Genomic DNA, 24109 nt, shown 5'->3' on the forward strand with positions numbered 1-24109 from the left:
ATGGCGTTCGCCCTCCACCCAAGCCAGTCTAGGCTCACAGTGTTGATATGTGAGGCCCGCTCAGATACAGTAGGTGTATGGAGGTTCAGCTTCACGACCCTTATCCGGTGGCCGGGGCAACAGACGCTCGCTGTGTATTCGAGGAGAGCGGCAAAGCTAGCCTTATCGAGAAGAACGTTGCTGAGCCGCTTCAGGAAGGAGGCCGGCTTGTCTCTGGTATCGCGCACGTTGATGGAAATGGAATCGATCGGCTCCATGCTTCGAGCTGGACAGCAGGTCCATGTGGGCCATAGCTCTTTCCTGTTGACCATCATGACATCAAGAGAATACGCCTTCGGCAGCTGACGGAGACGAGTTTTGGTCTCCTGATGCAGTTGTCTGTTCGTGAGGAGCAGTCCAAACGCACTATACTGCTGTGAGATGGGTAGCTGCAAGCAATTTGTCGCTATTGAGGCCTTGCGCGCGGCGTCATCTAACGTAGGACGACTAGGTGGCTTAGCGTGTGCACTGATGACAAGTTCGAGGATTATGTCGCGAAGTTCGCGCGGTAAAGATAGCAGATGGCGAGACATGATGAGATGGACTGCGCGAACGATGGTTACGAAGGGAGAAGAGCCGGTCCAGCACGCACAGGGACCTGAGCTAAGCCGAGGCGCTAAGCTACATCGATACAAGCCTCGCCAAAACCCCTGCAGGGTTGTTGTTCGCGGCTGCCCGTCTTCTCTCACGCACTCACTTTCGCTGTACAATACAGAAAGTCATCAGCATCTTTCACTTGACACTGCTGCCTGGAGCCTGCGCCAAAATGACGTCGTTGACGCTACTCTCGGCCCTGTCGCCTACCAAGGCTGTCGAGCTGAGGATCCTCACTTGCATAACTGTTTGATAGTGTCGAATGTACAGCTCCGTATCCAAAGCCCGCGGATACTTGCAGCTCTGAGAAAACCCACAAACAAAGGTCGCACCTACAGTCTCATCGCCAGCGACTCGCTGCTGCCAACAACATTCGCGATGTCTCGATTGGAAGCGCTTCCTCAGCACCTTCTCCGGGACATCCTCCGCTACTTGCTCCTCTCCGATCGTGTTCGCGGCCCTCCAAATCGCTATCTTATCGAAGACTATGACTTCCAAGTCGCCATCCTCCGTACAAACAAGGCCATTAACGAAGAAGCTGCCAACATCTTCAACCAGGACAACAAGTGGATCAAATTCCGCAATGGCTATGGAGACCCGATGGAGACCGCTTTGATTAACCACGAGACTCCCTACTTCAAGTTGAAGACGATGAAGTTCGAGAACCATGTCGCGGAAGTCGATGTCAATCCAAATGTCATAAGTCTACCGATTTATGGTGGGAAGACGACGACGGGACTTCTCTTACTGCAAGACATTCCCAAGTTCGCTCGCGTTTTGCGCATTGTCGACTTCGCCAACTTCTTCGGCTATAACATCAAGTTCGCGCTTCACACGCCACCCGGTGGTGTCGGCAATTTGAGTAAGGAGGACCAAGAGCGCCTGCTCAAACCCATGGAACAAGGTGAGTCGCCCACTTGCATATGTTGTACGATGAGATGTAACTAACTCGGTTCCTTCGTAGTCAAAGGTGTTGCTTTCCGACAGCAAGTCACGTTCACTTCTACATTTGATGCAACCCTTGTCCAACGCGTCAAGCAGACTATGACCCAGGGAGTCGCATGGCTGCGAGCCGGTGCTGCTGAGGTTTACGATCTCGCCTTGTCGATGAAGCGCATGGGCGATATGGCTTCAAATATCGGAAACCGAGACATGGCTTTCGCGAAGTGGAACGACACGGTCATGTTTATCGACAGCACAATGAAGCAAAACGACATGATGGATACACGTCTAGAATCTGTATTCCGGTGTCGAATCTATGCGCTCCAGTGCATGGTTGATATCGAGCGACAGCTACTTGACTTCACAGATCTGTCTACTCCGAAGAAGGGCCCCAAATTCGACCATATCTCAACGTTAGTGCAGATGGCGGAGAATGCGGAGGGTTTCAACGCGAAACTAGGATTTGAGGCGGTTCCCACATCTGCTATCGCTCGCTTCTATCGCTTCTTGGGTATCGCCGAACTGGGCCTGGACCATCCCGTGAAAGCGGCCAAAGCCTTTGTCAAGTCCTACAAGATCATGTCTCTCTCCAAAACCAAGCAAGGTTATGAGACGGCGGCGGAGTGGAAGAAGCTCACTACGACCCAGCGCAAGGCAAAGCTAGATTCTCTGCTCGTGGACCTCCCTAGCAACCCACACACTCTCTCAGGTTTCAAGGCTTGGCAAGGTCCTCAAGTCGCGTCTGAACACTGGGTCATGCGCAAACTGGGTTTCCAAGGAGAGTTTCCGTACGCTGATAAGATAAGTGGTGTAATGGGAATATGGCTGACGAACGAACCGCACCCCAACCTTTCGCGTCCAGGACCACGTACCGTACAGCTTGGAGCTGTGAAGCCGGAGGTACTGCAGAAGGTGGTGGACAAGCATCGTAAGGAAGCAGCAATGCCAATAACGCAAGGTACCGGCATGATTTGGGTCTCACTCGGAGCCAACATGATAGGTCAAGAGAGTGTTTTGGACGATCCGCAGGCTGCAAGGAGTATGGACAACATGTCACTCAACGGCCATGGAGGCTGCCCGACTCAGTGAGTGACGGGTCAATCACCTGTACTGTTCTATGTATGTGCACAGTCGGGGTGAGTGCTAGATGGGATAACGTAGTGAAAGAGGCTGGTATTGTTGGTGCGCGAGCTATCGTATCTATAGACACTCTCTCCTTCACTTCCACTATAGCATGTCCCATTGTCTAGATACCCAAATGATATCTTTGAATCTGACAAACACCTTCTTGCCTCTCCAAACCACTTACCTACTACCATCATCCCTACTGCAATCATGACATCTACATCTCACAAGCGTCGAGCCGACAATGAGCCGGCCTCATCACCACCAGCCAAGCGATCGCGCAGCCAAAAGCCGACATCCCCCCCAGCATCCTCGCCACGGCCCCCGTCATCAAGGCGAAGGACACCACGCCCAGCTATCCGCCAGCCCTCTACCTCCCGAACACCCTCAGTATCCGCCTCGCTGGACGAGGCAACCACCACCTCAGAGACAGACGCCCTCTTCCACCGCATACAATCCGGTATCACCTACACCCTCTCCACCACCACCCCCTTGCAAACAACGCGCTTCACCATCCCAACCACCACCAGCAAGCCCACTACGCTCGCCGCCCTAAACCTTCTCCGCACCCACGCCACACTCATAGCTTCATCACCACTCTTCGAGATCTACGAATTGGGCGTCCCAAGACCAGATTGGGTGAAGCAAGGGGGTTGGCTGGGCATTCACGATCCGCAGTGGTGGGTGGGGAGGAGTGGGGCGGAGGTGAAAGCGGGGCCTTGGGCGGATGAGCTTGAGATTGAGAGATGTGAGAAGCGGGTTCAGGGTGTGGTGAAGCGGAGGGAAAAGAGAGTGAAGAAGGGGGTGGGCAAGGGGGAGAAAGAGAGAGATGAGAAGCTGAGGGAGGGGCTGAGGAGGCAGAGGGCGGGGTTGAGCATGTGCGATTGAAGACAGACAAAATATTTGTGTGGAAAGATATATGGAAGGAAAGATCGGAGACATCACATGAGAGAAGAGCATGTCAAGATTGAACATTAGAGAAGACATCACATGTGAGAAGGGCATTGGTAGTTCAAGATTAAGAAGTAGTTTATGCTATAGTATAAACTACAGAGGTATCATTCTCCAGCCGGGCATCTATCCGTTCCGTGTCTTTAGTAATATGCTATACTGTACTGCATAGCTAGAACCAAACATTACATCATTCAAAGTGACTCATTCGTGTCATCAAGACGTGAATAAAACACTACACCGACTATCCATCTAGTGGACGGAAGCAGTGCGGTGGTTCTTCTCAGTGTCAACGACAATGGAACCGTTGCGCTCGATCATGGTAGAGCCACCCTTCTGGAGGGAGCTCTCGACGAAGGTGTGGGTTGGGCGCCACTTGGCAGAGGTCCTGGGAGTGGTCTCGGCCATCATCTGGTCGACCTGCTCGAGAGACAGACCCTTGGTCTCGGGAACCAAGAAGTAGGTGTAGATGAAGGCGATGGTGCAGAGACCTCCCCAGATGAAGAAGACGGAGGACTTGAGGTTACCCTGGTCGGTACCGACCATGTAGGGGGTGATGACGGCAATGATGGTGTTCCAGAGCCAGTTGGAGGCGGTGGAGAGGGCAACACCACGCGAGCGGATGGGCAGAGGGAAGACCTCACCAATGAGGACCCAGGCACCAGGACCCCAGGTGGTGGCGAAGAAGAAGATGAAGATGGCGATGAACGCGATCTGGGCGTTGACAGCGGAAATGTTGTTGGCGCGGGTGGTGCCGTCGGCGAGGGTGGTGGAGTTGTTGAATCCTTGAGTGACACCGATAATGGCAACCAAGAACTGGCAGATCAACATACCGAGAGCACCGAAGAGGAGGAGTGTGCGGCGACCGAACTTCTCCATTCCGTAGAAGGAAAGAGGGGTGGAGCAGACGTTGACCAGGGTGAAGACGAGCGAGATCAAGAAGGTGTTGGAGATGGCGCCAGTCGACTCCAAGAAGGGAGTGGAGTAGTAGAAGATGAAGTTGACACCAGTCCACTGTTGCATCATCTGGAGCGAGGTACCGAGGATAGTCTTGCGGAGGTTGGAGTTGGACTGGAAGAGAGAACCCTTGAAGCAGTTGGCCCAGCCAGAGATCCAGCCACCGGCGGGGATAAGCTCGCGCTCGTACTCCTCGTTGGCAATGATCTCAGCAAGCTCGAATTCAACCATGGACCTGAGCTCAGCAGCCTGGGGGTCGGTAGGGTGGACACCACGGATCTTCATCAGAGCCTTCTTGGCCTCATCGGGCTTGCCGCGCTTGACGAAGTAACGGGGGGAGTCGGGAAGGCACGCAATACCACCACCGAGGATAAGACCCCAGGCAAACTGGATACCGATGGGGATGCGGTACTCGCCAGTATCACCACGACCCTGGACGCCGTAGTTGACACAGGCGGCAAGCAGGAGACCAATGGTAATGCAGAACTGGTAACCGGAGACGAGCGCACCACGGACCTTCTTGGGGCAAATCTCGGACATGTAGAGAATGACAATGGCAGACTCGAAACCGACACCAATACCGGCGATGGCACGACCGGCGACAAGGAGGTCACGGCCAGTGGCAGCCATTTGCAGAACAACTCCTAAGTGGGGGTTAGTGGCTTGTTCCATCAAGTAGTGCAAGCGGGGGAGTTCGTACCGATAATGTAGATGAGACATCCCAGGACAATGGTCCACTTGCGGCCAATCATATCGGAAAGGTCACCAGCGACAAGAGCACCGAAGAAAGTACCAGCGGAGAGAATGGAGACGATGAGCGAGGTGTTGCCAGAGCTGATCTTGCAGAGGCCATCGGGAGTGTCGAGACCCTGGGGGCAGATGTTGCCCTCGACCTCCTGGATGAAGAGAGGCGAGTTGAGCACACCGTTGATGTATCCGGAATCGTAACCTGGGTATGCAGTTAGCCACTGTTATTGTGGAGATTGTGCTCTGTTGTTGTCTTACCGAAGAAGATACCACCAAAGGATGCGAAGGCGCAGAGAAGGTAGGCCTTCCAGGTGACAGGGCACTCAGTCATGTTGACATCGGTGGTAGCTTGGATGCCCTTGGGGTTGGCGGCCTCGTCGGCCAGGTCGTTGTTGTGGCTCATGATGGGCAAGTGCGTGGGGGTTGTACGCTGAGGGAGTTGACGAAGCGCGTTGCTTGAAGCTGTGCAGGGTAGAACTCGCACGCGGCCTTGGACGAAGAATCAGAATCCGAGATGCGGGTGAGTTGAGGGTTAATAAACAGAGCTGGAGATTTGAGATCTAGTGCAGTGCGGAACAAGTGTACCGCAGAAATGGCTAGGTAACATTGCGGCGCGACTAGTAGGGGCCCGTGCTTCCCTGCTATTGGGTGCATTAGCCTGGAACCCAGTGAAGGGTGCGCGCCACCAGCTCTCTGGGGAATGGTCGCCCGCGTTTTGCCTGCTCCAGCTTCTTCTCCAGGCCCGACTGGCCCGACTAACCTGGTAATTTGACAAGTGTCGGACCGGCATTTGCACCGGCTGTGATTTGACCTTGGCAGCTGGAGCACAGACGGTGGTTTTGCCTGTCTAGAACGCTTCTAGGTTTTCAGAGCCGCACGTGAGGTGCTCCCCGACCAAGGGTTCCCACTTCACTAGACTCCACCATCGTGGCCCATGGAGTCTCTCGTGGCCCATGGAGTCTCTCGTGGCCCATGGAGTCGGCTAACGTGTGTCTGCAGCAGACTGGTAACGCCGCTAGCCCCCAATACCAGGTGCGCGGCGCCCTACACTCGGCTCCCTCCGCCTTCGACGCCTGCTTTCACACATCACGATGATGCGCTGACGATGCGCCAATGGCATGGCCTGTGCTATGCTTTTCACCACTGCAGGCCTCTTTCCCCAGACAACACCATGTGGCTGAACGCTAATGCAACGGCGGTCATGATGAATGTGAACTGCTGACGCTTGTCCGCCATGGACGCCTAACGGCCAATACGCGACTTCGCTGGCCTTCGGAGCTCCTAATTAAGCGCGCAGTGTGGCACGAGTCACTCTCATTAGCCCAACACCACCAACCCCAGCCTCCGCTCCTGTCCCGACGCTGGAAACGTCCAACCGGGGCCGCCCTTGATTAGTGCATGTGGTCACGATGCACGGTCAGGATGCCTGACCCAGCGACCGCGAGAGATGCAAATCCAGTCCCTTCGCTGCGGGAGCAGATGGTGGTAGCGATGATGGCGAGAAGGCTGTCGCTACCGAGGTGGTTCGTTCACGTGGGTCGCTCGCTGTCAATCACGCGGAGGTCTCCCCATGGTTTCGATCCGACGGCCCACAACCCTGATTGGCCATGCCCTGCGCTAGTGCCTACCCCGACGAAGCTTGACGCGGAAAAGAATTCAGCCCCGACATAGCACGAATCGCCGAAGAGAAAATCTTCAGGCGCGGCATCTGAGCTCTGAGGTACATGACAAAGCGACATCGCGTACCCCGACATTCATCGTCCGCATGTTCTTCTCCACATTGTCGCCCAACGCACTGCTGCTGCTTCGCTACCATCTTTTCTCGCGTCCCCGCTGAGATGTCACCACCCCACAACTCGTACCGACTATGCAAACTTTGTGCGACAGTGGTGGCCTCAGCCGCAGCTCTCCTTGTGCAGGACTTCATTGTTACACGAGGAGCCTGTCAGACGCCGGGGTGCAATGCCTCAGTTCGTCACGATGCTCAGCTGTCATGTGCCAGCTGGCTTCTCGATGCCTCGGAGCAGGAGATGGTCCTGGGGTCTTGAAAGTCCTCCAGCGTTTTGGTCGCATCTGTCATGGAACTTGAGCTGGGCCTCTCAAGATGGCCGACATTATAGTGTCTGACCCCAGAGGCGCTCGATGCGTTTCGTGGTGGCCTGAAGTAGTGGTTTGTCTCACAGGTAATTTCACCTCATCTGCGGTACCAGGTCGGTCTACACCCTGATGGCATCAAAACTGCCGTTCTTGGGAGATGTCGAAACCCACTTGCTTATCACCTGAACTGACTCTAGCTATTCGCGCATATGCACAACGAGGCTGTGAGATGCAGCAAGGCTGGCCAATGGCCACAATCGAGGCGGGGTAGCTGCATCCTCCAGGCTTCCTCGACGGCATCTTCACCATTACTCCTAACACGTCTCTTATCTACCTAGTGGAGCTCACGCAAACTGAGTCCATGGCGTGGCACGACGCGACATGCGCAGCGCTGAAGTTGGAGTGGGAGGATGGACGACCGGGATGTCTTACCTGTCAACGTAAAGCGCCCGCTTTGTCGCCTATCCATCCAATATCGCCGCCCGCGCCTCCGCTGCATACTTCACGATCACAACTGGTGTGCACATGGCCCCCACAACTCTTCTCCGATGTTGTTCAGGATGAAGACCAGGATACATTGCAGTCTCAGAACGACTACGATGAGGAGCGAGAGTTGCGAGCATTCATATGTGCCAACATCGATGAGTGGACTCCGAATCATGCGATCCAAAGACCTCAAATCTCGTTACAGCGGAATCAAGAATGTTTGCAGCAGCAGCAGCAGGAACACCCAGAACCAATGTTACACAAGATTTATCCACACCTTCCTGATGCTGACTCGATTCGTATTCTTTGCTTGCATGGCAGCCATACGGAGAGCGACCCTATTCACTGCACTTTACTGGTCTGCGGGCTTCGCGATCCACGCCGAGCAACCTTCGAGGCGTTATCATATACCTGGGCAGACTTCGAAGGCGATTCAACCTTCCGCCAGACCGTTTTCCTCGGTCCGCATTACGACACCTTCCCAGTAACGAACAGCTGCATGGCAGCGCTAAAGCGTTACCGGACTGCTGTCGACCGCCTCATCTGGGTAGACGCCATCTGTATAAATCAGTTTGATTTGGAAGAGCGGGGGCGACAAGTGTCACTCATGAGTGAGATATACAAATCCGCCTCGAGGGTACTTCTATACGCGGCTGATGAGAGGGCCCAATCTATCCTTATCCCAAAATTTGCTGATGATGATTACGCGTCTTCGGTGGATCCCCGGCTCATTTTGAAGATGCCCTACTTCTCACGCATCTGGGTGATCCAAGAGGTCCAGCTTAGCAGAACAGCCACTCTTACCATTGGCGACGTCACAATAAGCTGGGACGACTTCTTGGCGTATTTGGAAAGATACCGGCGTTCGCAGCCGCTTCGACAGCATTGGGTGGAGTACATGAACATCCAGCAAAGTGATATGAGCATCCTATCGCTACTTAGAGCTACACTGCATTGCCGATGCGGTGATGCACGGGACAGGTTATATGGCTTGCTAGGCCTGACTAACAAGAACGATCGAGACAATCTTCCCGTCAACTATGGCATCAACATTCAACAGCTCTATACCGGCTTGGCAATGTACTGGCTTACACAATGGGAATCGTGGCCACTCAAATCGTGCATACTGGATCTTGCCTTTCTTCCTAGAGCCACACCATGTCTTCCTTCGTGGGTTCCTGACTGGGAATCACTATCCTATGACAAAACGAGCCACAAGCATACTACCACAGAACCGCCGATCACGATCGAGTTCGCGGTAAGAGATGACGGTAGATCCTCGGGAGGTCTACACTGGTTTGGACCTGGTGCTTATCATTGGATAAGACCACACGAACCCCATTCCAGGTGGACACTGGGCGATGATTGGAGACGAGAAGGTACAGCAAAGCCGATCCAAGAAGCTGGCATAATGGTGGTCGATGCTGTGCATCTCCTTTCTATCTCGAAAGGTGATATTGAAATTACTGACATCAACGGTTATCCATTACATGGTCTGGAAATAGCTGGCTCGGATTACTTCGGTTCGACTCAAGGTCGACCGCAGCATAGAGACGCTCAACTGCATATTCTGATCAACTGGGATCGAGCGTGTCTATTACGACTGCATGCCAACAAAGTCTATAGCCTCGATAGCCCATGCCAAATACTATGCGGTCCGCGAGGCGCTCCGAATGGTAACCCAGAGACCATTCGAACGGAGTTCACTCAGCGTAAGAAAGAGCACAGGAAGGGATTCAATTTGATGAGAGGAGTGGCATTTGCAGAAAATTTGCTTAGTCCCGGTCCGCCTGAACGTGGAAGCATATTTGCGATATACGAGCAGCTGGCGGTTCTCGAGGCAACGATCTCGGAGGATTGGTTGATGGACCTCTTCTTCTTTGGTTCACGTGCCGGTACCGCATTTGCGAAACCAACACGCTGCGCTGGAATTCAGCATCACTGGAAGCAACGATTTCCTCTAGCGACAGCGACTTGCCAAGACCCAGGTTGGTTGCTTGATGCACGAATAACTAGGAGCCAGGGTCCGATGGAACTAGTGGCCGTCAAGGGACAACGTGAGCGTGTCATGGCTTTTGCTTTCGAGAATGCAGCACTCGGCTTTGATACGACAGGGTCTGCTCATATAGAGCTAGTCGAGTTTATAGATAAGATCTACAAGCGTCCTGACTCGCCTCAAGTGAGCCTGTCAGAATTAGACGCAGAACTCTCTTCCGGTGTACGAGAAGTTCGAAAAGCATGGTACTGGAGCCGGCCGTTATCAGTTCAAGAGATGCGCCTATATCTAGAAGAGGTTGTGGAACGCCACAAGAAAGTCTGCGAGGACTTCCAGCCTCCGTACCTCGCGACGTTGCAAGTTAATCCCTTCCAATTACCTGTCAACGTCAGCACCTTGTCCACGCTTCTACGGTCATCAGTCAGATCCAACTATTGGAGTAAAACTAAATCCAAACTGTGGTGTTTGAAAAGGGAAACGGTACGTCTCACAGTGGGTGAGATCATTCGAAATGCTTGCACGCTCTTGGAAGACCTCCAAATTGAGGACGACTTCACGCTCGAGCAGAACCTCAATTTGCTCTGGATTTATGTCTTGACAGTGGAGATGATAGCGCGGTTACGCGGTGTGCTACAGCAGCGCCTGATCCTCAAGGCCCTTGTTGACAGAATGCGCAAAGTGCAAAAAATATACCTCATCTGATGAAGAGGAGTCGGTGGCGTCTTTCCGGGTGCCACGACCGACGCACCATCACAAGTCTTCCAACTCAATTACCATTCCTGCACTCTCACAGTCCAGTGCATGTTTCAGCAAAGGCGCTCCGCATGCAACCTGTTAACTGAGGTGATGCTTTGATCAACATGTGAGGGAATACAATGTAGGTACGTCACCCTCCATGAGGGCCAGTATACGAACCAGCATAATGCATAAAGGGCAATCACGGTGAATGGGAACTAATGAATGTTACTTTGACAACACTGATTGGATTTCTCTACCAGCAACATGTACAAGAAAGCGCAGCACGGCTGCGTCTATCAAAAAAGTATATATATAGAAAGTCGGCCAGACCAAAAAGTCTGACCTTCGTCGTTTCAATCCAACAGATCATCCAAAGCGCATGCTCCAAGACTTCGACCCTGCGGCTTTACGCCTTCCGGAGAAGAGCCTCGCGGAAAGCACGGCGACCACGCTTAGCCTTGCCGCCCTTGCAGTTCTCAGAGTTGTGCGCAACAGCCTCGCTGCTAGCAGCAGGCTCCTCAGAAGAAGGAACGGGAGAAGCAGCAGGCGAAGTCTCCTCAGCAGGCTCCTCAGTAGGGGTCTGAGCAGGAGACTGAGCGCCACCGCTGGTGCTGGCATCCCAGACAGCGGGGGCGGGGAAGGTGTAGTCCTTGTAGCCACCCCAGATGCTGAAGTTGAACTCTGGGTCGTCCTTCTTGTAGGCGCCGGGGAACTTGACGGTGGGGCCGGGGGTGCCGCTGCCGCCGCCGGTGACCTTGACTTGAGCGCAGCTAGTATGTGTCAGCGGATGTCGTCGTAGAAGTAGTGAATAGAAGAACTTACGCGTAGTAGAATTCAGCCTGGCCATCATGGGCACCGTGAAGACCAACGTGCTCAGAGCGGATCAAGTACTCGCCCTCTGGCACCTCAGCCGGGACAGTGAACTCAATCTTGTTGCTATCCCAGGTGCACCAAGCATCACCGAGAATGTCCTTGTCGGGGTGGCAAAGACCAGACTCGAAGATCTTGAACCACTCGCCGTCACCCTCGTACTCCTTGACGGAGCTGGGCGCCTTGGACATGTAGACGAATGCGGGACCGGGGTGCTTCATGGTAGCGCCGTAGGCCAGCTTCATGGCCATCTTGGTGCCGGCTGCGACTTCCTTGACGCCGGTCTTGCCAGCGCTGGCGAACGAGCCCTTGTTGCAGCGGAAGTCGTCCATGTCGGGGGTCATGTTGTCGAGGGGGTTCTTCCACTTGGTGGGGTTGAACTTCTCTGCACGAGTGTTCTCGCGGATGAACTCGTAGCCCTTGGACTCCTGGCCGTCGGTGACGAGGACATCGAAGGTGTAGTGGGCAGAGGCGATCTGCGCAATGGCAGCTGCGGCGATGATGGAAAGCTTCATGTTTGAGGTGGGTAGTGGTTGTTGGTTTGGTGTTTGGTAGTGGGTTGGAAGATGAAAAACGATTGTATAGTAGGACTAGCCTGTAGAAACGAATGTAGTAGCGAAAAGCTGAAGAGAAGCGAAAGACAGTGTGCAAATGTGTGCTGATGAGCTCTCCATCGTGGTGGTGTTTTGCTTCTTATGTATCTGAGCATGCGTTCCTATCTGAGCGCCGTGGTCAATGTCGCTAACCGATTCTAGTGACCAGAGCTGGTCTTTCCACCCATCCCTTGCAAACCCCTCTTCGCCGACGTTGGTTTTCACCATGAAACAATGCCTCAGGTGTTTCCTTCCATCGACGCATGAGGCCGAGATCTCTTGGCTGTGGCCGTATTTCCGCTATCCCGCACAGCTGTGGCGAAGCGAGATGACCATACGAAGGGATGAGAGCTGTCATTGTGGTATTGACCCCGGTAGCGCCCGCTTTTTCGATCCTGGGAACCGCGGCGGTGGGCCTGTCACCATACGGGTGCCTGTTTCAAACCATTATCTTGGCAGTAGGAGACTTGGCGGTCGGAGGTCTCATCAGTTGGAGATGTGCAGGTACCATCCTCGACGGAACTTCGCTGCCGGTGCAGACTATGCACAGTAGTACAGGAATTGCGAGCAGACTTGGACATTCGGTCAATAGTGGATTGACACTCATGAAGGATCCGCAGAATGCTGTTATCATCAGTGTTGTGATGTCTCTTTCTACTTCCAATATCTCAGCGCATGAAAACGCAGCAAGATTACTTCTCCGCCTCTTCAACGTGAAACGAGTAATGACGGAAAGGGGGGCACGGCGGGATCGCACATGCTGAAGGACGTGATGATCGGGATCCAGACACAACCAGACTGCAAGCCCACTCACGTCTGAGTTCGGGTGAGCTACTACCTACCATCTAGCGCTCTCTGTGCTCGTACCCACTGTGCCAAAGATAGAGACTGCATACGGGTCTCGAAGGTAGAGCGGCTACCGAAATCGGTGTGGTTGTCAAGAGCGATTTCAAGGCAAGTCTCATCGACGGCACCAGTCCATACCATTATATATAACAGCCACCGTCAATTGAGCCTGTTGTTGCGCTTATTTGAGCTGTTAAGACTTAATTTACACGATGAAGGCGTGCATCCAGGCTGGTGGGCTCGCGAGATGGAGCACTCCTGAGTCAGTAGTGGTTCACTTCAACCTGCACTTTAGCCGAAGGCCTATCACGAACGACCCTTTTCCGATGTATCCACACCGCAATCTCTGGTGGAGAGACAAACTGTAGCGTGTTTCTGTTTCCGCCTGTGGCTTGTTTCAAACGTTGGTGTTGTTGCGGAATGCTACTAAGTTCTTGTTTGCGCGCTTGTCTCGTAATAATCTAATTGTAATAACTTTAACAGTACTTTAAGTAGTTAGGTATATAATAACTATAATTTACTAATAACTAATTCTAAGCTAGTATATCTTTATATATATTTATAGTATAGTAATAAGTCTTTAAAATAACTTTATAATAGTAGAACTATAGTTAAGGTTTAAGTATATAAAGTACTATTACTACTTATCTAAGTTATATTATAATAACTTTATTTAAACTTTTAATATAGCTATAAAATACTATAATAGTATAGAACTTAGCTATAACTAACTACGCTAGTTACTAAAAGTAAGATTTTTACTAAACTTCTAATTACTAAAAGTATAAAAAATAATTTAGAAAGTTTAAAAACTTTATAAAAACTTAAAAGTAAGTAAGGCTATTAAGCTAATTATTATAATGTTTAAAAAGATTAGTTTATATAAAGTAGGTAAAGTAGTAATAATAAAGCTTACTAATAGTATATAAATAAAAATTATAAAAGCGTTAACTTTATTTAGCTAGAAATTAACGCTTTAAATAAGCTACTTATAAAGTATATTGCTAGCACTCTTAGTAATACTAAGAAAGTATAGCTTACGTATACGCAAAAAAAGAAGAGTAGAATTAGTATAATAATTATAGCTAGTTATAATATGTACTTAAAGTAGGCTAGCGTAGCTAGTAGGTGTAAGTTAGTAGAAATAATAGAATACTAAGGTAAAATTATAGGAGAAAACCTACTTAGAGACTAGCGTCTTAGCAATAAAATTACGTTAAAACATTAGAAACATTAGAGAATGCTACTGAGTGTGACCGCATAAGTTCAATTTTGTTGTTTCTTGACGCCAGGGTGGAAAAGTCTGCAAACAACGAAGGAAGGCGCCTTAAGAGGTTGGCAATAACATTGTGCATAGGCTTGTATTGGCGCATAACAGCAATTATCTCGTCGTCGGTCGGCGGCTCGAACTACCGAGAGCGTTGGGCTCTGCATAGTATACCGGATTAGGTCCGATGGGATTTCGCTCCACAATCCGATGCAGCAGAGGCATGCTTCCGCAACTAAGCCAAAGACGATGGAGGTCCACTGAAGTGCAGTAGCGGTGCGGTGTGATAATTTCTTAGTTTCCTTGGCGTCTGTCCCCGGGGCTCGGGAGTTCTGGAGGGAGGTCAAAAAGTTCTCGACTCGTGGCGTGAGGCTCCTTGTCGGCCGTTGAGTCAAACCCGATTTTCTACCGACACCGTTGGGCCTAGCGTGTGAGCCTAATTCGACAATACATTCCTCGTGCTGTATGTGTTGCTGTGAGCCTCTCGTTGTTTTTCAGCAATCGACGCGTTGCGACGAGATGGTGTTGTGGTAGTGGTCGTGTGTTCACGACGTTGCAAGACGTCCCCGCATCGCCTGACCGTCATACGTCATCACTAACAAATCATGTGGCATTGTTTTCCTGCATGTCTTTGATCCGCAATGCACGACAAACGCTTTTTGCAAACTTTAGACAGGGAAAAGCCATGAAACCATTGTTCTTGACATTGAAATACACAACTACTCTTCTTTTCCCACCCGTAGAATAATCGGCGGGCCGTCATCGCAAGGACGCCCGAGACAGAACCCCAAGCATCGATCAACATGTCAGCAACCAACGAGCAACCAGTCGAGACGCCAGTCAACAAACTCAACGCAAAGCAGCAGAACCGAATCCAGAAAAGACGACTCGCACGTCAGCAACTCACTACGCACCTCGCTCTTGTACGAAAGAACCGCAAAACAAACGACCCTCCACGGATCGCAGGATGCATGCGCGCACCGCGAGGCCCAGACGGCCGCTTCCTCCACCGCGAACACGTCGTCACAAAAGCAATAGAAAGTCTCAGCATACAAGAGACGACAGCAAAGCCCGTAGAAAGTTTGAATGAGAAGCCGAAATCCTGGACGCCATGGGTAGTCCCGTCTCCCTCCAAGACACCAAAAGCTTCCCGACTTTAGCTTCATACAAGACCGGGGAGTACTTCACAGCCTCATCACCTAACTGTCTGACATGCGCCAACCCATCGAATACCTCCCCGCTCCCTCATTCCCTCACAGAACGAAGCCATCATGCTCTCTGTCGGCCTCTTCCTGTGCCCTGCCAATCGGATCGTCGGCATAAACGACTTTCACCTCCCACATACTACTCGCGTTCATACCCATCAAGATACCCCCTCCTTTACTCCCCTTCTCCCATCTCTTGGTCTGCTTCACGTCCTCCGTATCGAGGAGTAAGACGGTGAAGATGTGTTCAGCATCTTCCTTTGCATCAGCGCGGTCGACGTAGGAGGCGTGAAGCTTAGTTGTAGCCGCGTATCCTTTTGGCTTGGAAGCCTCGAATTTCGAAGACAAGGAGGTAGAGGAATGGTGTTCAGCATGGGCAAGAGGGCCAGCGGAGATAATGGTGTAGACGGGCGCGGGCAGGATATCGAAGACGTCTTTGTTGATTTCGCGAGTTATCTTCAGTACAGTGTAAACGCCACGTTGGCCCTCAACAATGAATGTGTCGAAGCCTTTTTCCAAGAACTCTTCATCAACCTCCTTCTCTTCATCTTCGTCATCTTCAAACAGGAAGTCGTCGTTTGGCTTCTCTTTTATGACGGCAAGCTTGTCGATTGCGGGAGGTGAGTTGCTGATGACGTCTTCGATTTGAGGGAGGAGGTGGTGGAAGGCTTTCGCAGGACCGATGAGTTCGTGGGAATCGATGTGTGGTCGGATGATGCTGAGATACCAGATTGTGTTGGGTTCGACGTCGATGAAGGCGAGCTCATCGACTGGCTTGTCGACTTTGGGAGCGGGGATTGGAGTGGATTTGTTGAAGGGCATGACTTCATCGTCGCCTTCGAAGTAGATGCCTTTGTCCATGGTGAGATGTAGGGATAGTCGAGGACCTGTGATATCGTCGAGTATCGTAATGTCGGTGCTGAGGCGATGTAGTCGGGGGTGGTGCTTGAGAAGTTTATGAAGGTGAGAGGGATGGGCAATGTATGCGTGAAGAGCAAGCACGGACGTAGTAGCTTGCGAGCGTTTGTTAGATGACGTCGTCGCTTGTGGTTTGCGGTATCGCGGTGAAGGCGGGACTGGCGCCTGGAGCCTTCGGGCTCCAATATGGGGCGCCGACAGACCGATACAAACGATCTTGTATACTGCTACGGGGGTTGATGGCGTGCGATATCGCCCAGACAAGGCGGTATGTAGGCGCCAACTCTCTCATCTGAAATGGTTAAATGAGATATCAGCGGCAGTTCGAAGTGACTCCAGACGTTCATACGATTGTGCATTGGTATCTCCTAGCAAAGTAAGACATTCCGCCTCTTAGAATACATAATGTGCTTTTAGACGCAGTCCCTGAACGCCAGAGCGCCATACGCATGCAGAACGTGACATGTGATTGTCATTCAGCCTTCCATACTACTACACCACCTAGTGTCTCTTCGCTCTCTTATCCTTGCCAGGCCTTTTGCTTGCACCACCGCTGGGCTTGCCCTTCATCCTGCGAGCCGAGAAGCCGCTCCCGTCCGCGCTGGATTCGGCGGTGTTACTCTTCGCGTGACGCTTCTTGCCACCGAAGCCGTACTTCGAGTCCTTCTTCTGGCGCTTGTTGAAGTCCTTGCCGCCAGCACCACCACGACCGCGGCGGTCGGACTTGTCGTCATCAGCGGTGGCGGCGACGTCGAAGAGGTCTTCTTCGTGGGTGGCTGTGATGTCGGCTCCTTGTCGCTCTGCATGTTTGTCAGTATACTGCCAGGCAACTTCTCAAATATGGGTAACACATACTCCTCTTGAGAGTTTGAATCTTCTCAATGGTGTCCTTCTTCTCCTTGGCGCGCTCCTGTAGCTTCGCGACCTGAACCTGCTTTCCGAACTTCTTCAAGTCTCTCTGCTTGCGTGCCTCTGCGGCGGCCTTCTTGCCTGCCGCGGCATCAATCAGCTTCTGCTTGATCTTGCCCATGTGCTCGTCGCTCTTGACCATCTCCGCAAAGTAGTCGGCCGGTCGAGAGAACGACACGCCCTCCTTCTTCAGCTTCTTCCGCGCATCCTTGACCGAGGATAGGCATTGCTTGTAAAAGGCGAGCTCACGGTTGAGGTCGTCCTCGACGTCGGCGATCTCAACAGGCTCGTCGGTAGTTACCGATTGGTATTCCGAGAAGGCGAGTTTCGAGTAGGGAAGTTGGATGCGGTTCAAGGCTGCGGTGAGGGCGGCGGTGTTGTTGATGGTAAGGCGCTGGTGCGGGATAATGTCACCCTTGTCCTCTGAAGCGACGGAGTCTAGATCAGATAGCGCAATGTCATCCTCGTCATCGTCCTCGTCCTCGTCATCTTCAGCGTCTTCATCCTCTGCAGCCTCATCAGCCTGTATCTCCTCCTCGTCTGAGCTGATGTCGCTATCGGTGTCGTTGAGGTGGTCAAGGTCTACTTGAAGTCCATTGGGCGCGTCTTCATCGTCGCTTGCGTCGTCGTCGTCATCCTCGCCCTCGGTCTCCCACTCGGGCTCCTTGACTGCTGGCGCAGCCTTTGCGTCGGCCTTCTTGTCCTTCTTCGACTTCTTTGTCTTGCCATTGACCTTCACCTCTACCTCATCCAACGGCACAGGCACGCCGCCCTCCTCGGTATCCTTCTCGCCCTCCTCTGCAGCCTTCCTGGCCTCGCGCTTTTCCTTGCGCTTCAGCGCCTGCTTGACGTACTTCTTCTGCTTCTCGCGCTTGATGTCGCGACCCTGGTAGTTGTCAAGTGCCGACTTGAGCACGCCTTTCTTCGCCATATCGTCTGAGTTCGAGGGAGTTTTGAAGGGTGTGGAGTATCGGACGTCGCAAAAGACAAGACGTCAAAGCTTCCCAGAAAATAATTCGTGAACTTCGAAGTCTGGGCGCAGAAACATTTTAGCGCGCACGCTAGCTTGACCGCCTACGAAACGGGCAGGAAGCCGCGGCGAAGACCACGTGCTCCGCGACCTTACATATCCACGTTATGCGCATCTCTCCTGTTGTATAATAGCAGACCGCTTGACAATCGCCTTGTGAGGTGCTGAAATTGTCCCAAATCCGCAGACTACTCGCATCGTTCTCACCTTTCCTCACAAACACATTCAGTCATGGCGACACCGCAGCCACTAGCAGACCGCGCGCAAAGCGACACTGCGGTACGTGCTTGTTACACTCACGATGCCCCGCTCTACCTAACACGCGCACAGTCTGCTGTCTCAAAAGATGCCGAGAGTTCTGGAGAGCTTACAGCGGTTGTTGACGATCTCCTGAATCAACTCAACACCAAGTTCACTACAGTCAGCAGCGAGCTGCTCGCCAAGAGTAAGTACAAGCATGTCTATGGGAGGCACATTGAAGGCTAATAACGCGTAGTGGATGACATGTCACGGCGGCTGGATAACCTTGAAGCAACTATCCAGGCTGGAGATGGTACTAAGGGTTCAGGGTCTGGCAAGTAGATTTGCAGGGAAGGCATCATGTTTGGTCAAAAGCAGGCGGTGTACAATGCGCACGTCTCAGTCAATGGCGTTTGGTTTTAAATTACATAGATCGTATGCAATCTGGGTATTGACTTTTGGTTCTCTACTACTTATTCCTCTTTCTCATTGTCATGATCAAGTATGCCTGTCGCTCCTGCGCCAGGCCTCTTTGCGCCCCCAGCTCATCTAATCATCTTAATAGTGTTGATGGTATGCCTCATTGCGGAATCTTACTTCACGCACGGGTCGTCTACAACTCAGACTTCTCCTCCTCAGCATCACCCATGAACTTCCTCAAAATGTTGCTCCTGCTCATCAGGTCATCCATCTTCTCGGGTGCCAGGTTGCCCTTGGCAATAAGTCCCTGCAGACGCTTGAGCTCCTTCGCAGCGTACTCCTGGTTGGCACCGATCTTGTTGAAGACCTTGACGTAGTATTCGGCGTACTTGTCTTGCAGAGTACCGGCGAGGGTCTTGGCCTCCTCAGCACCGCCGGCCCACGAGCCCTGGAACTTCTCAATGAGGGTGTTGAAGGCCTCAATGGTGCCACCAGTAGCGTCGAGACCACCACCTACAGCACGGTGGGTACCGGCGTTAGCGTTGATGAAGTCGACGAAGTCCTTCTCAGCGCGGGCGCCGTTGTAGGGGAGAGGCTCGGTGGAGCCCTTGGGGAAGTATTTGATGGTCGGGTAGGATGACACGCCTTGCTCCTGTGCGAGGGCCTTGGAGTTCTCAGCTTCAGCGTCGACCTTGGCAATCAAGACACCGGGTTCGGTAACGAAGTCGTTGGCGAGGGTCTCCCAGACGGGGGCGAGAGTCTTGCAGTCTGCCAGGTGTTAGCTATGAACAATCGATAGAGAAGAGGTCAGCATGACATACGTCCGCACCATGGGGCAGTGAAGGCAACGAGCACATCCTGGTCCTTTCCAACCTTCTCCTTGAAGGTCTTGTCGTCCAAGTAGACGACCTGGCTAGGCAGCTTGCCCTTGACCTTAGGCTTGACCGAGCTCTTCTCTGTGATGAACTTGCTCAAGCTTTCGAGGTCACGTCCGCCGCTGTAATCCGTGGGCTTGTCGCTCTTTCCGTCGAACCACTTGAGGGTAGGGAAGCCCGAGACACCGAAACGCTTGCCGAGCGCCTTGTGAGCATCAGCATCGACCTTTGCGACGCTGACCTTGTCTCCAGCGTGCTGGAAGACGCCAGCGAGCTCATCGTAGACGGGGGCGAGGTTCTTGCAGTGGCCGCACCAGGGAGCGAAGAACTCTACGAGGGCGGGCTTGCCGGACTTAAGAACGACATCGTCGAAGTTGGAGGGTGTGAGGTCGATGACGGCCGATGCCGAGGCAATTGCGGGCAGCAGCGCAATGGCTGCGGGTATTAAATTGCGGAAAAGCATCTTAGATGTGTGTGAAGCTCAAGGATGAGTTGAAGCTCCAAATGTGTGTTGAAGAGCGGTGGGAAATCTGGTGGGGAGCTAGAGCAGCACAGCGGCTATCAGGGTCTCGCGGTGGCGATCGCTAGTCTGAAAGGTGTCCTTACGCGTCTCAACTTTACAAATCCAACACCAACGCGACAGGATGACGTACATTGGATAGTGATCACGTATACTAATCACAGTCTCAGTCGTATACATAGCTGTTGATAAACATTGTTTACTACAATACGCATTCAATTCCTGGGTATCACAAAGACATCGCCCTCCAGACCTGCATGTGGCTATTACATTCCAAACCTTCCATATCTAATGCAACGACATCTTCCAGTTGTTCCCCCCAGTCATCCCGTAACTCCCGCTAACGGTCTTCTCGTCCTCCTCCTTGTTGCTGTCCTCCTTGACCTCTGGCTTGACCTCAGGCTTCTTCGCCTCAACCTTCTCCTCCTTAACCCTCCCCAGCTCACCAGCAACCTTCTCCACGGCAGCCTTCAGCGCCCTCACATCCGCGCCCCTGATCTCCTCGATTTTCTTACCGTCCTTGAAGACCATGAATGTCGGCATAGCTGTGACACCATATTGCCCCGCGATCTCTCGCTGCTCATCCACATTGACTTTTACGAATGCGAATTTCCCTGGTGAGGCGTGCGTAGTGGAGAGTTGATTGTAGATGGGCGCGATTTGCTTGCAAGGCGGACACCATGTTGCGTAGAAGTCGGCGATGAGATAGGTATGGCCATTTAGAAGGGTGCGGAAGTGCAATGGCGCTGAGATCTCTGTTGGCATGTTTGATGATATTGGCAAGGCGGCGTGCCAAGGTTGTGTGTCGAGTGATTTGAGTGTTGTGTCTTGCTGAAGAGCTGTTGAGAGGCAACTGTAGCGTACTGGAGCTGTCGTCAACTCAGGCTGTACTTTTGTATTTGTTGGACTGCGATGGCGCAACCTTGTGGAATGTTCTTTCCAATAGATGCGCCATACCACGAATGGTCTGGCCAATCAGCATTTGTCATCAGCGTCACGATCACGTGTCTCTGCGCTTGCCGCATCTGGTAGTCGGTGATAGCAGTCTGTGCGGGAGAGGCCATATATGCTGGCGCAATGCGTATAAGGAACGTTTGAGCGGAGTCATCGGTCATGCAGATGGGAGAACCTATTCTCAACTGACGGATGGTCTCGCGGAAGTCGATTCGACAGTGCAATCATGTACATGCGGACGGATAGCAGTCTTGAATTCCAGAAAGTCCACAACGCCTCGCTATGCCATCATGAGCAGTTGAACCCAGCTGCTTTTCAAGAACTGAATGACCCTTCAAAGCTCAGCCCCCACCCCTGCCCAGTATCTCCTCCCTCTCCAACACCTCGGGCTTGAACTTGATCAAGAAGACCGTCTTTCCCGGCCACAGACCCTTGCCTTCCTCGTCGCCTACACTATGCGCTGTCACGCCCTCGGTTGGGAACCCCGCACCGTCGCACACACCCTCAATTATGCCCGCAACGAAAGCCGCGCAATTCAAACTCGACAGTTCTTTGGGCAAACTTATGTATTGGTTGACCATGGGGTCGTTGTCGAAGAGCATGTACTGTCCTGGGTCGGTGCCAGACTTTTCTAATGCATCGGCAGGTCGGCCGAATAGGTATCGGTATAGCTGTTGTGCAATGAATTGGAGGAGAGGCAGGATGCGTGTGGGTCGAATGCTCGCGAGGGGGTTGGCGGTACGTGAGAGGAGGAGGTCGAGTAGGCGGAGGCCAATGGGGTAGCCTTGTGTGTTGAGTCTAGATGGTGTCAGAACACGTTCGGCTGGAAACCCAATGCGGTATGTCGCAGTGCATATGTGAAGTTCCGCAGCTGCATGCATCTAGCATACCTCTGCTCCAAGTCCCCCACATCCTTCGCGCCCTTCTGCGCATACGCAATCATCTCAATGAAGAGGTACGCAAACGCCGCTCTACTAAGCTCCGCATTCTTGCTCCGGTTCAGATTCCTGTCGTATATGCTCTTTTTGTTCGAAGGGTACCGCAGCCCAGGCCCTTGACTTGGGGCGCCGCTCATTGCGATGTGCTGCCCTTGTGGTTGCGATTGTGTGCCGGGTTGCGGACGGATCGTGGCTGCAGAGGAGGATGTCGATGGCTTTTGCGCAGTGTCTACGGACCGCGAGAGAGACGACTGGCGCGAGGGGTAGTACGAGTGGTGTAAGGGCAGGATGTTGGACATGGTCGCTATTGAACCCTGGCGGTGTTGTTTGGCGGAGTGATGTGGGTCGGAGGGTCGTGCGTCGTGCGTCAGACCTGCCGCGGGTCGAGGATGCTAGGGATCGTCTTCGGTGCTTAGCTAACACACGACTTTCACAATACAACAACTCTCGGGATTCTCAACCACTTCTACCCGGCATGTTTGGAAGCGTCCTTTGCTGACTACGTTGGAAGAAAACGTCAGCGCCTGGGGCTATGAGATTGCCGTCTATGCAGCCAATCCTCGGCATCGTGCCGCATCATTCATTGGTTCGGGGGAGGAAGAGGAAGAGTGATAATGTGGTGCAGCAATTAAAGGGGTACCGCAGTCTACATTAGTACAGAAACAAGAGTTTAGCGGGTCTGACGGTGATGTAGATTCCTAGGTAGTCTGTAGTATCCACTGTAGGATGGCGTGCTCTTCGATGCTACGTATCAAAATGGAGCGAAGAGGTATGAAGCCACCATCCCCAACATCTACATTTCTCCGTTGTGTCGCGCTTCGATCGCCACCCATCGTGCTCAGCTGCAGTCTCCATGTGGCCATCAGGCATCTCAACCATATCCCCATACAGCTTCTCGAGCTTCTTCTTCTCTTCATCCACACCTTCTGAGCCGACTACCTTGCGTACCTCACCGGTAGATGCTTTCTTCCAGTCCTTGTACCACTCTTTGAACCTTTCGGTGAGGTTCATCTGGTGCCACTGAAGGACTCTCATCATAGGTTGCACATCGGTGCGACGGATGTCAAACTGAATCGGGATAATGGCAGTGGTGTCGTTCGGGTCCGCAGCAACATCGCGCATGTGAGGTGCACCAGACTGCTCGACCTCAAGCTCCGCGCGCAGGTCACCGTTGAGCTTTCTCTGTTGCTGTAGTGCAGCCAAAGCATCACCGCGTTCCTTCTGCATCCTGCGTTCGGATGCGAGATGGCGCTGCTTATCACCTTGAGCGTCTTTGGCCTTCTCTTCCTCCTTTCCCGCCATATCCTTAGCATTCTTGACCTTCTTGTTGGCACCCTTCAGCTTCCGCGTCTTCCCATCGTTCTGATTGCCCAGATTGACATTCTCGTACTCGATGATCTTGAGTGTGTCCTTCAGCTGCGTGTTTTCGGATTGCAGACGCGTGACCTCGCTTTCGAGGCGGTTGAGACGGCGTACGGTGTCAGTCGGAAGATCAGATCCAGCAGCGGTTTTGGCAGTCCTTCGATCTAGATCGTGGGTGGTCTTGCCTCGTTCCTCAGCCTGCCCTTTCCAGTATTCGCATTGCTGACTCAAGGTTGCGATGGTAGTTCTCAGACGTGCCTCTTCACCGTATTCCGCTTCCTGTTCTTCATCGACTGCGTTCTCGTGCCAGAGGCCACCGGCGGACTCTACAGTAGACGCTTTGGAGACTGACAGACTAAGCGACAAAGTCCCCGAACGCAAGTCATCAGGGTTGTGGAAGAGTGCGTCCAGATTGAAGCTCATCTGTTGTGAGTTAGTAGGGACGCATGCTCAGCTGTTACGTAACATACCTTGAGTCGTGTCGAGGTAG

The 24109-nt window shown here is 52.6% G+C and overlaps 10 protein-coding genes across 10 annotated transcripts; 3 read left to right on the forward strand and 7 right to left on the reverse strand.

The window, feature by feature from the left end:
* Positions 1-77: 77 nt before the first annotated feature.
* J4E78_002794 (uncharacterized protein) lies at positions 78-2664 on the forward strand (the record flags this gene model as incomplete). The annotated part of the gene is made up of 3 exons (XM_049363439.1): positions 78-216; positions 890-1537; positions 1598-2664. 3 exons carry the CDS (start codon positions 78-80, stop codon positions 2662-2664), a joined length of 1854 nt encoding a protein of 617 aa, XP_049224104.1.
* A 246-nt stretch (positions 2665-2910) lies between these two features.
* J4E78_002795 (uncharacterized protein) lies at positions 2911-3588 on the forward strand (the record flags this gene model as incomplete). Its single annotated transcript, XM_049363440.1, has 1 exon — positions 2911-3588. One exon carries the CDS (start codon positions 2911-2913, stop codon positions 3586-3588), a length of 678 nt encoding a protein of 225 aa, XP_049224105.1.
* Positions 3589-3903: 315 nt separating this feature from the next.
* On the reverse strand, positions 3904-5758 carry J4E78_002796 (uncharacterized protein; the record flags this gene model as incomplete). Its single annotated transcript, XM_049363441.1, has 3 exons — positions 3904-5252; positions 5309-5557; positions 5614-5758. The coding sequence occupies 3 exons, from the start codon at positions 5756-5758 to the stop codon at positions 3904-3906; spliced, it is 1743 nt and encodes a 580-aa protein (XP_049224106.1).
* A 5320-nt stretch (positions 5759-11078) lies between these two features.
* J4E78_002797 (uncharacterized protein) lies at positions 11079-12057 on the reverse strand (the record flags this gene model as incomplete). Its single annotated transcript, XM_049363442.1, has 2 exons — positions 11079-11442; positions 11495-12057. The coding sequence occupies 2 exons, from the start codon at positions 12055-12057 to the stop codon at positions 11079-11081; spliced, it is 927 nt and encodes a 308-aa protein (XP_049224107.1).
* A 3444-nt stretch (positions 12058-15501) lies between these two features.
* Positions 15502-16314, reverse strand: J4E78_002798 (uncharacterized protein; the record flags this gene model as incomplete). The annotated part of the gene is made up of 1 exon (XM_049363443.1): positions 15502-16314. The coding sequence occupies one exon, from the start codon at positions 16312-16314 to the stop codon at positions 15502-15504; it is 813 nt and encodes a 270-aa protein (XP_049224108.1).
* A 558-nt stretch (positions 16315-16872) lies between these two features.
* On the reverse strand, positions 16873-18211 carry J4E78_002799 (uncharacterized protein; the record flags this gene model as incomplete). Its single annotated transcript, XM_049363444.1, has 2 exons — positions 16873-17171; positions 17227-18211. The coding sequence occupies 2 exons, from the start codon at positions 18209-18211 to the stop codon at positions 16873-16875; spliced, it is 1284 nt and encodes a 427-aa protein (XP_049224109.1).
* A 330-nt stretch (positions 18212-18541) lies between these two features.
* On the forward strand, positions 18542-18892 carry J4E78_002800 (uncharacterized protein; the record flags this gene model as incomplete). Its single annotated transcript, XM_049363445.1, has 3 exons — positions 18542-18589; positions 18641-18755; positions 18807-18892. The coding sequence occupies 3 exons, from the start codon at positions 18542-18544 to the stop codon at positions 18890-18892; spliced, it is 249 nt and encodes an 82-aa protein (XP_049224110.1).
* Positions 18893-19163: 271 nt separating this feature from the next.
* On the reverse strand, positions 19164-20308 carry J4E78_002801 (uncharacterized protein; the record flags this gene model as incomplete). Its single annotated transcript, XM_049363446.1, has 2 exons — positions 19164-19738; positions 19792-20308. 2 exons carry the CDS (start codon positions 20306-20308, stop codon positions 19164-19166), a joined length of 1092 nt encoding a protein of 363 aa, XP_049224111.1.
* A 345-nt stretch (positions 20309-20653) lies between these two features.
* J4E78_002802 (uncharacterized protein) lies at positions 20654-21130 on the reverse strand (the record flags this gene model as incomplete). The annotated part of the gene is made up of 1 exon (XM_049363447.1): positions 20654-21130. One exon carries the CDS (start codon positions 21128-21130, stop codon positions 20654-20656), a length of 477 nt encoding a protein of 158 aa, XP_049224112.1.
* Positions 21131-21660: 530 nt separating this feature from the next.
* Positions 21661-24042, reverse strand: J4E78_002803 (uncharacterized protein; the record flags this gene model as incomplete). The annotated part of the gene is made up of 3 exons (XM_049363448.1): positions 21661-22117; positions 22210-22630; positions 23055-24042. The coding sequence occupies 3 exons, from the start codon at positions 24040-24042 to the stop codon at positions 21661-21663; spliced, it is 1866 nt and encodes a 621-aa protein (XP_049224113.1).
* Between the last annotated feature and the right edge of the window lie 67 nt (positions 24043-24109).

This window comes from Alternaria triticimaculans (genome assembly GCF_023758025.1).
Source record: "Alternaria triticimaculans strain BMP 0046 chromosome Unknown scaffold_3, whole genome shotgun sequence".
In the NCBI taxonomy this organism is placed as follows: Eukaryota; Fungi; Ascomycota; class Dothideomycetes; order Pleosporales; family Pleosporaceae; genus Alternaria; species Alternaria triticimaculans.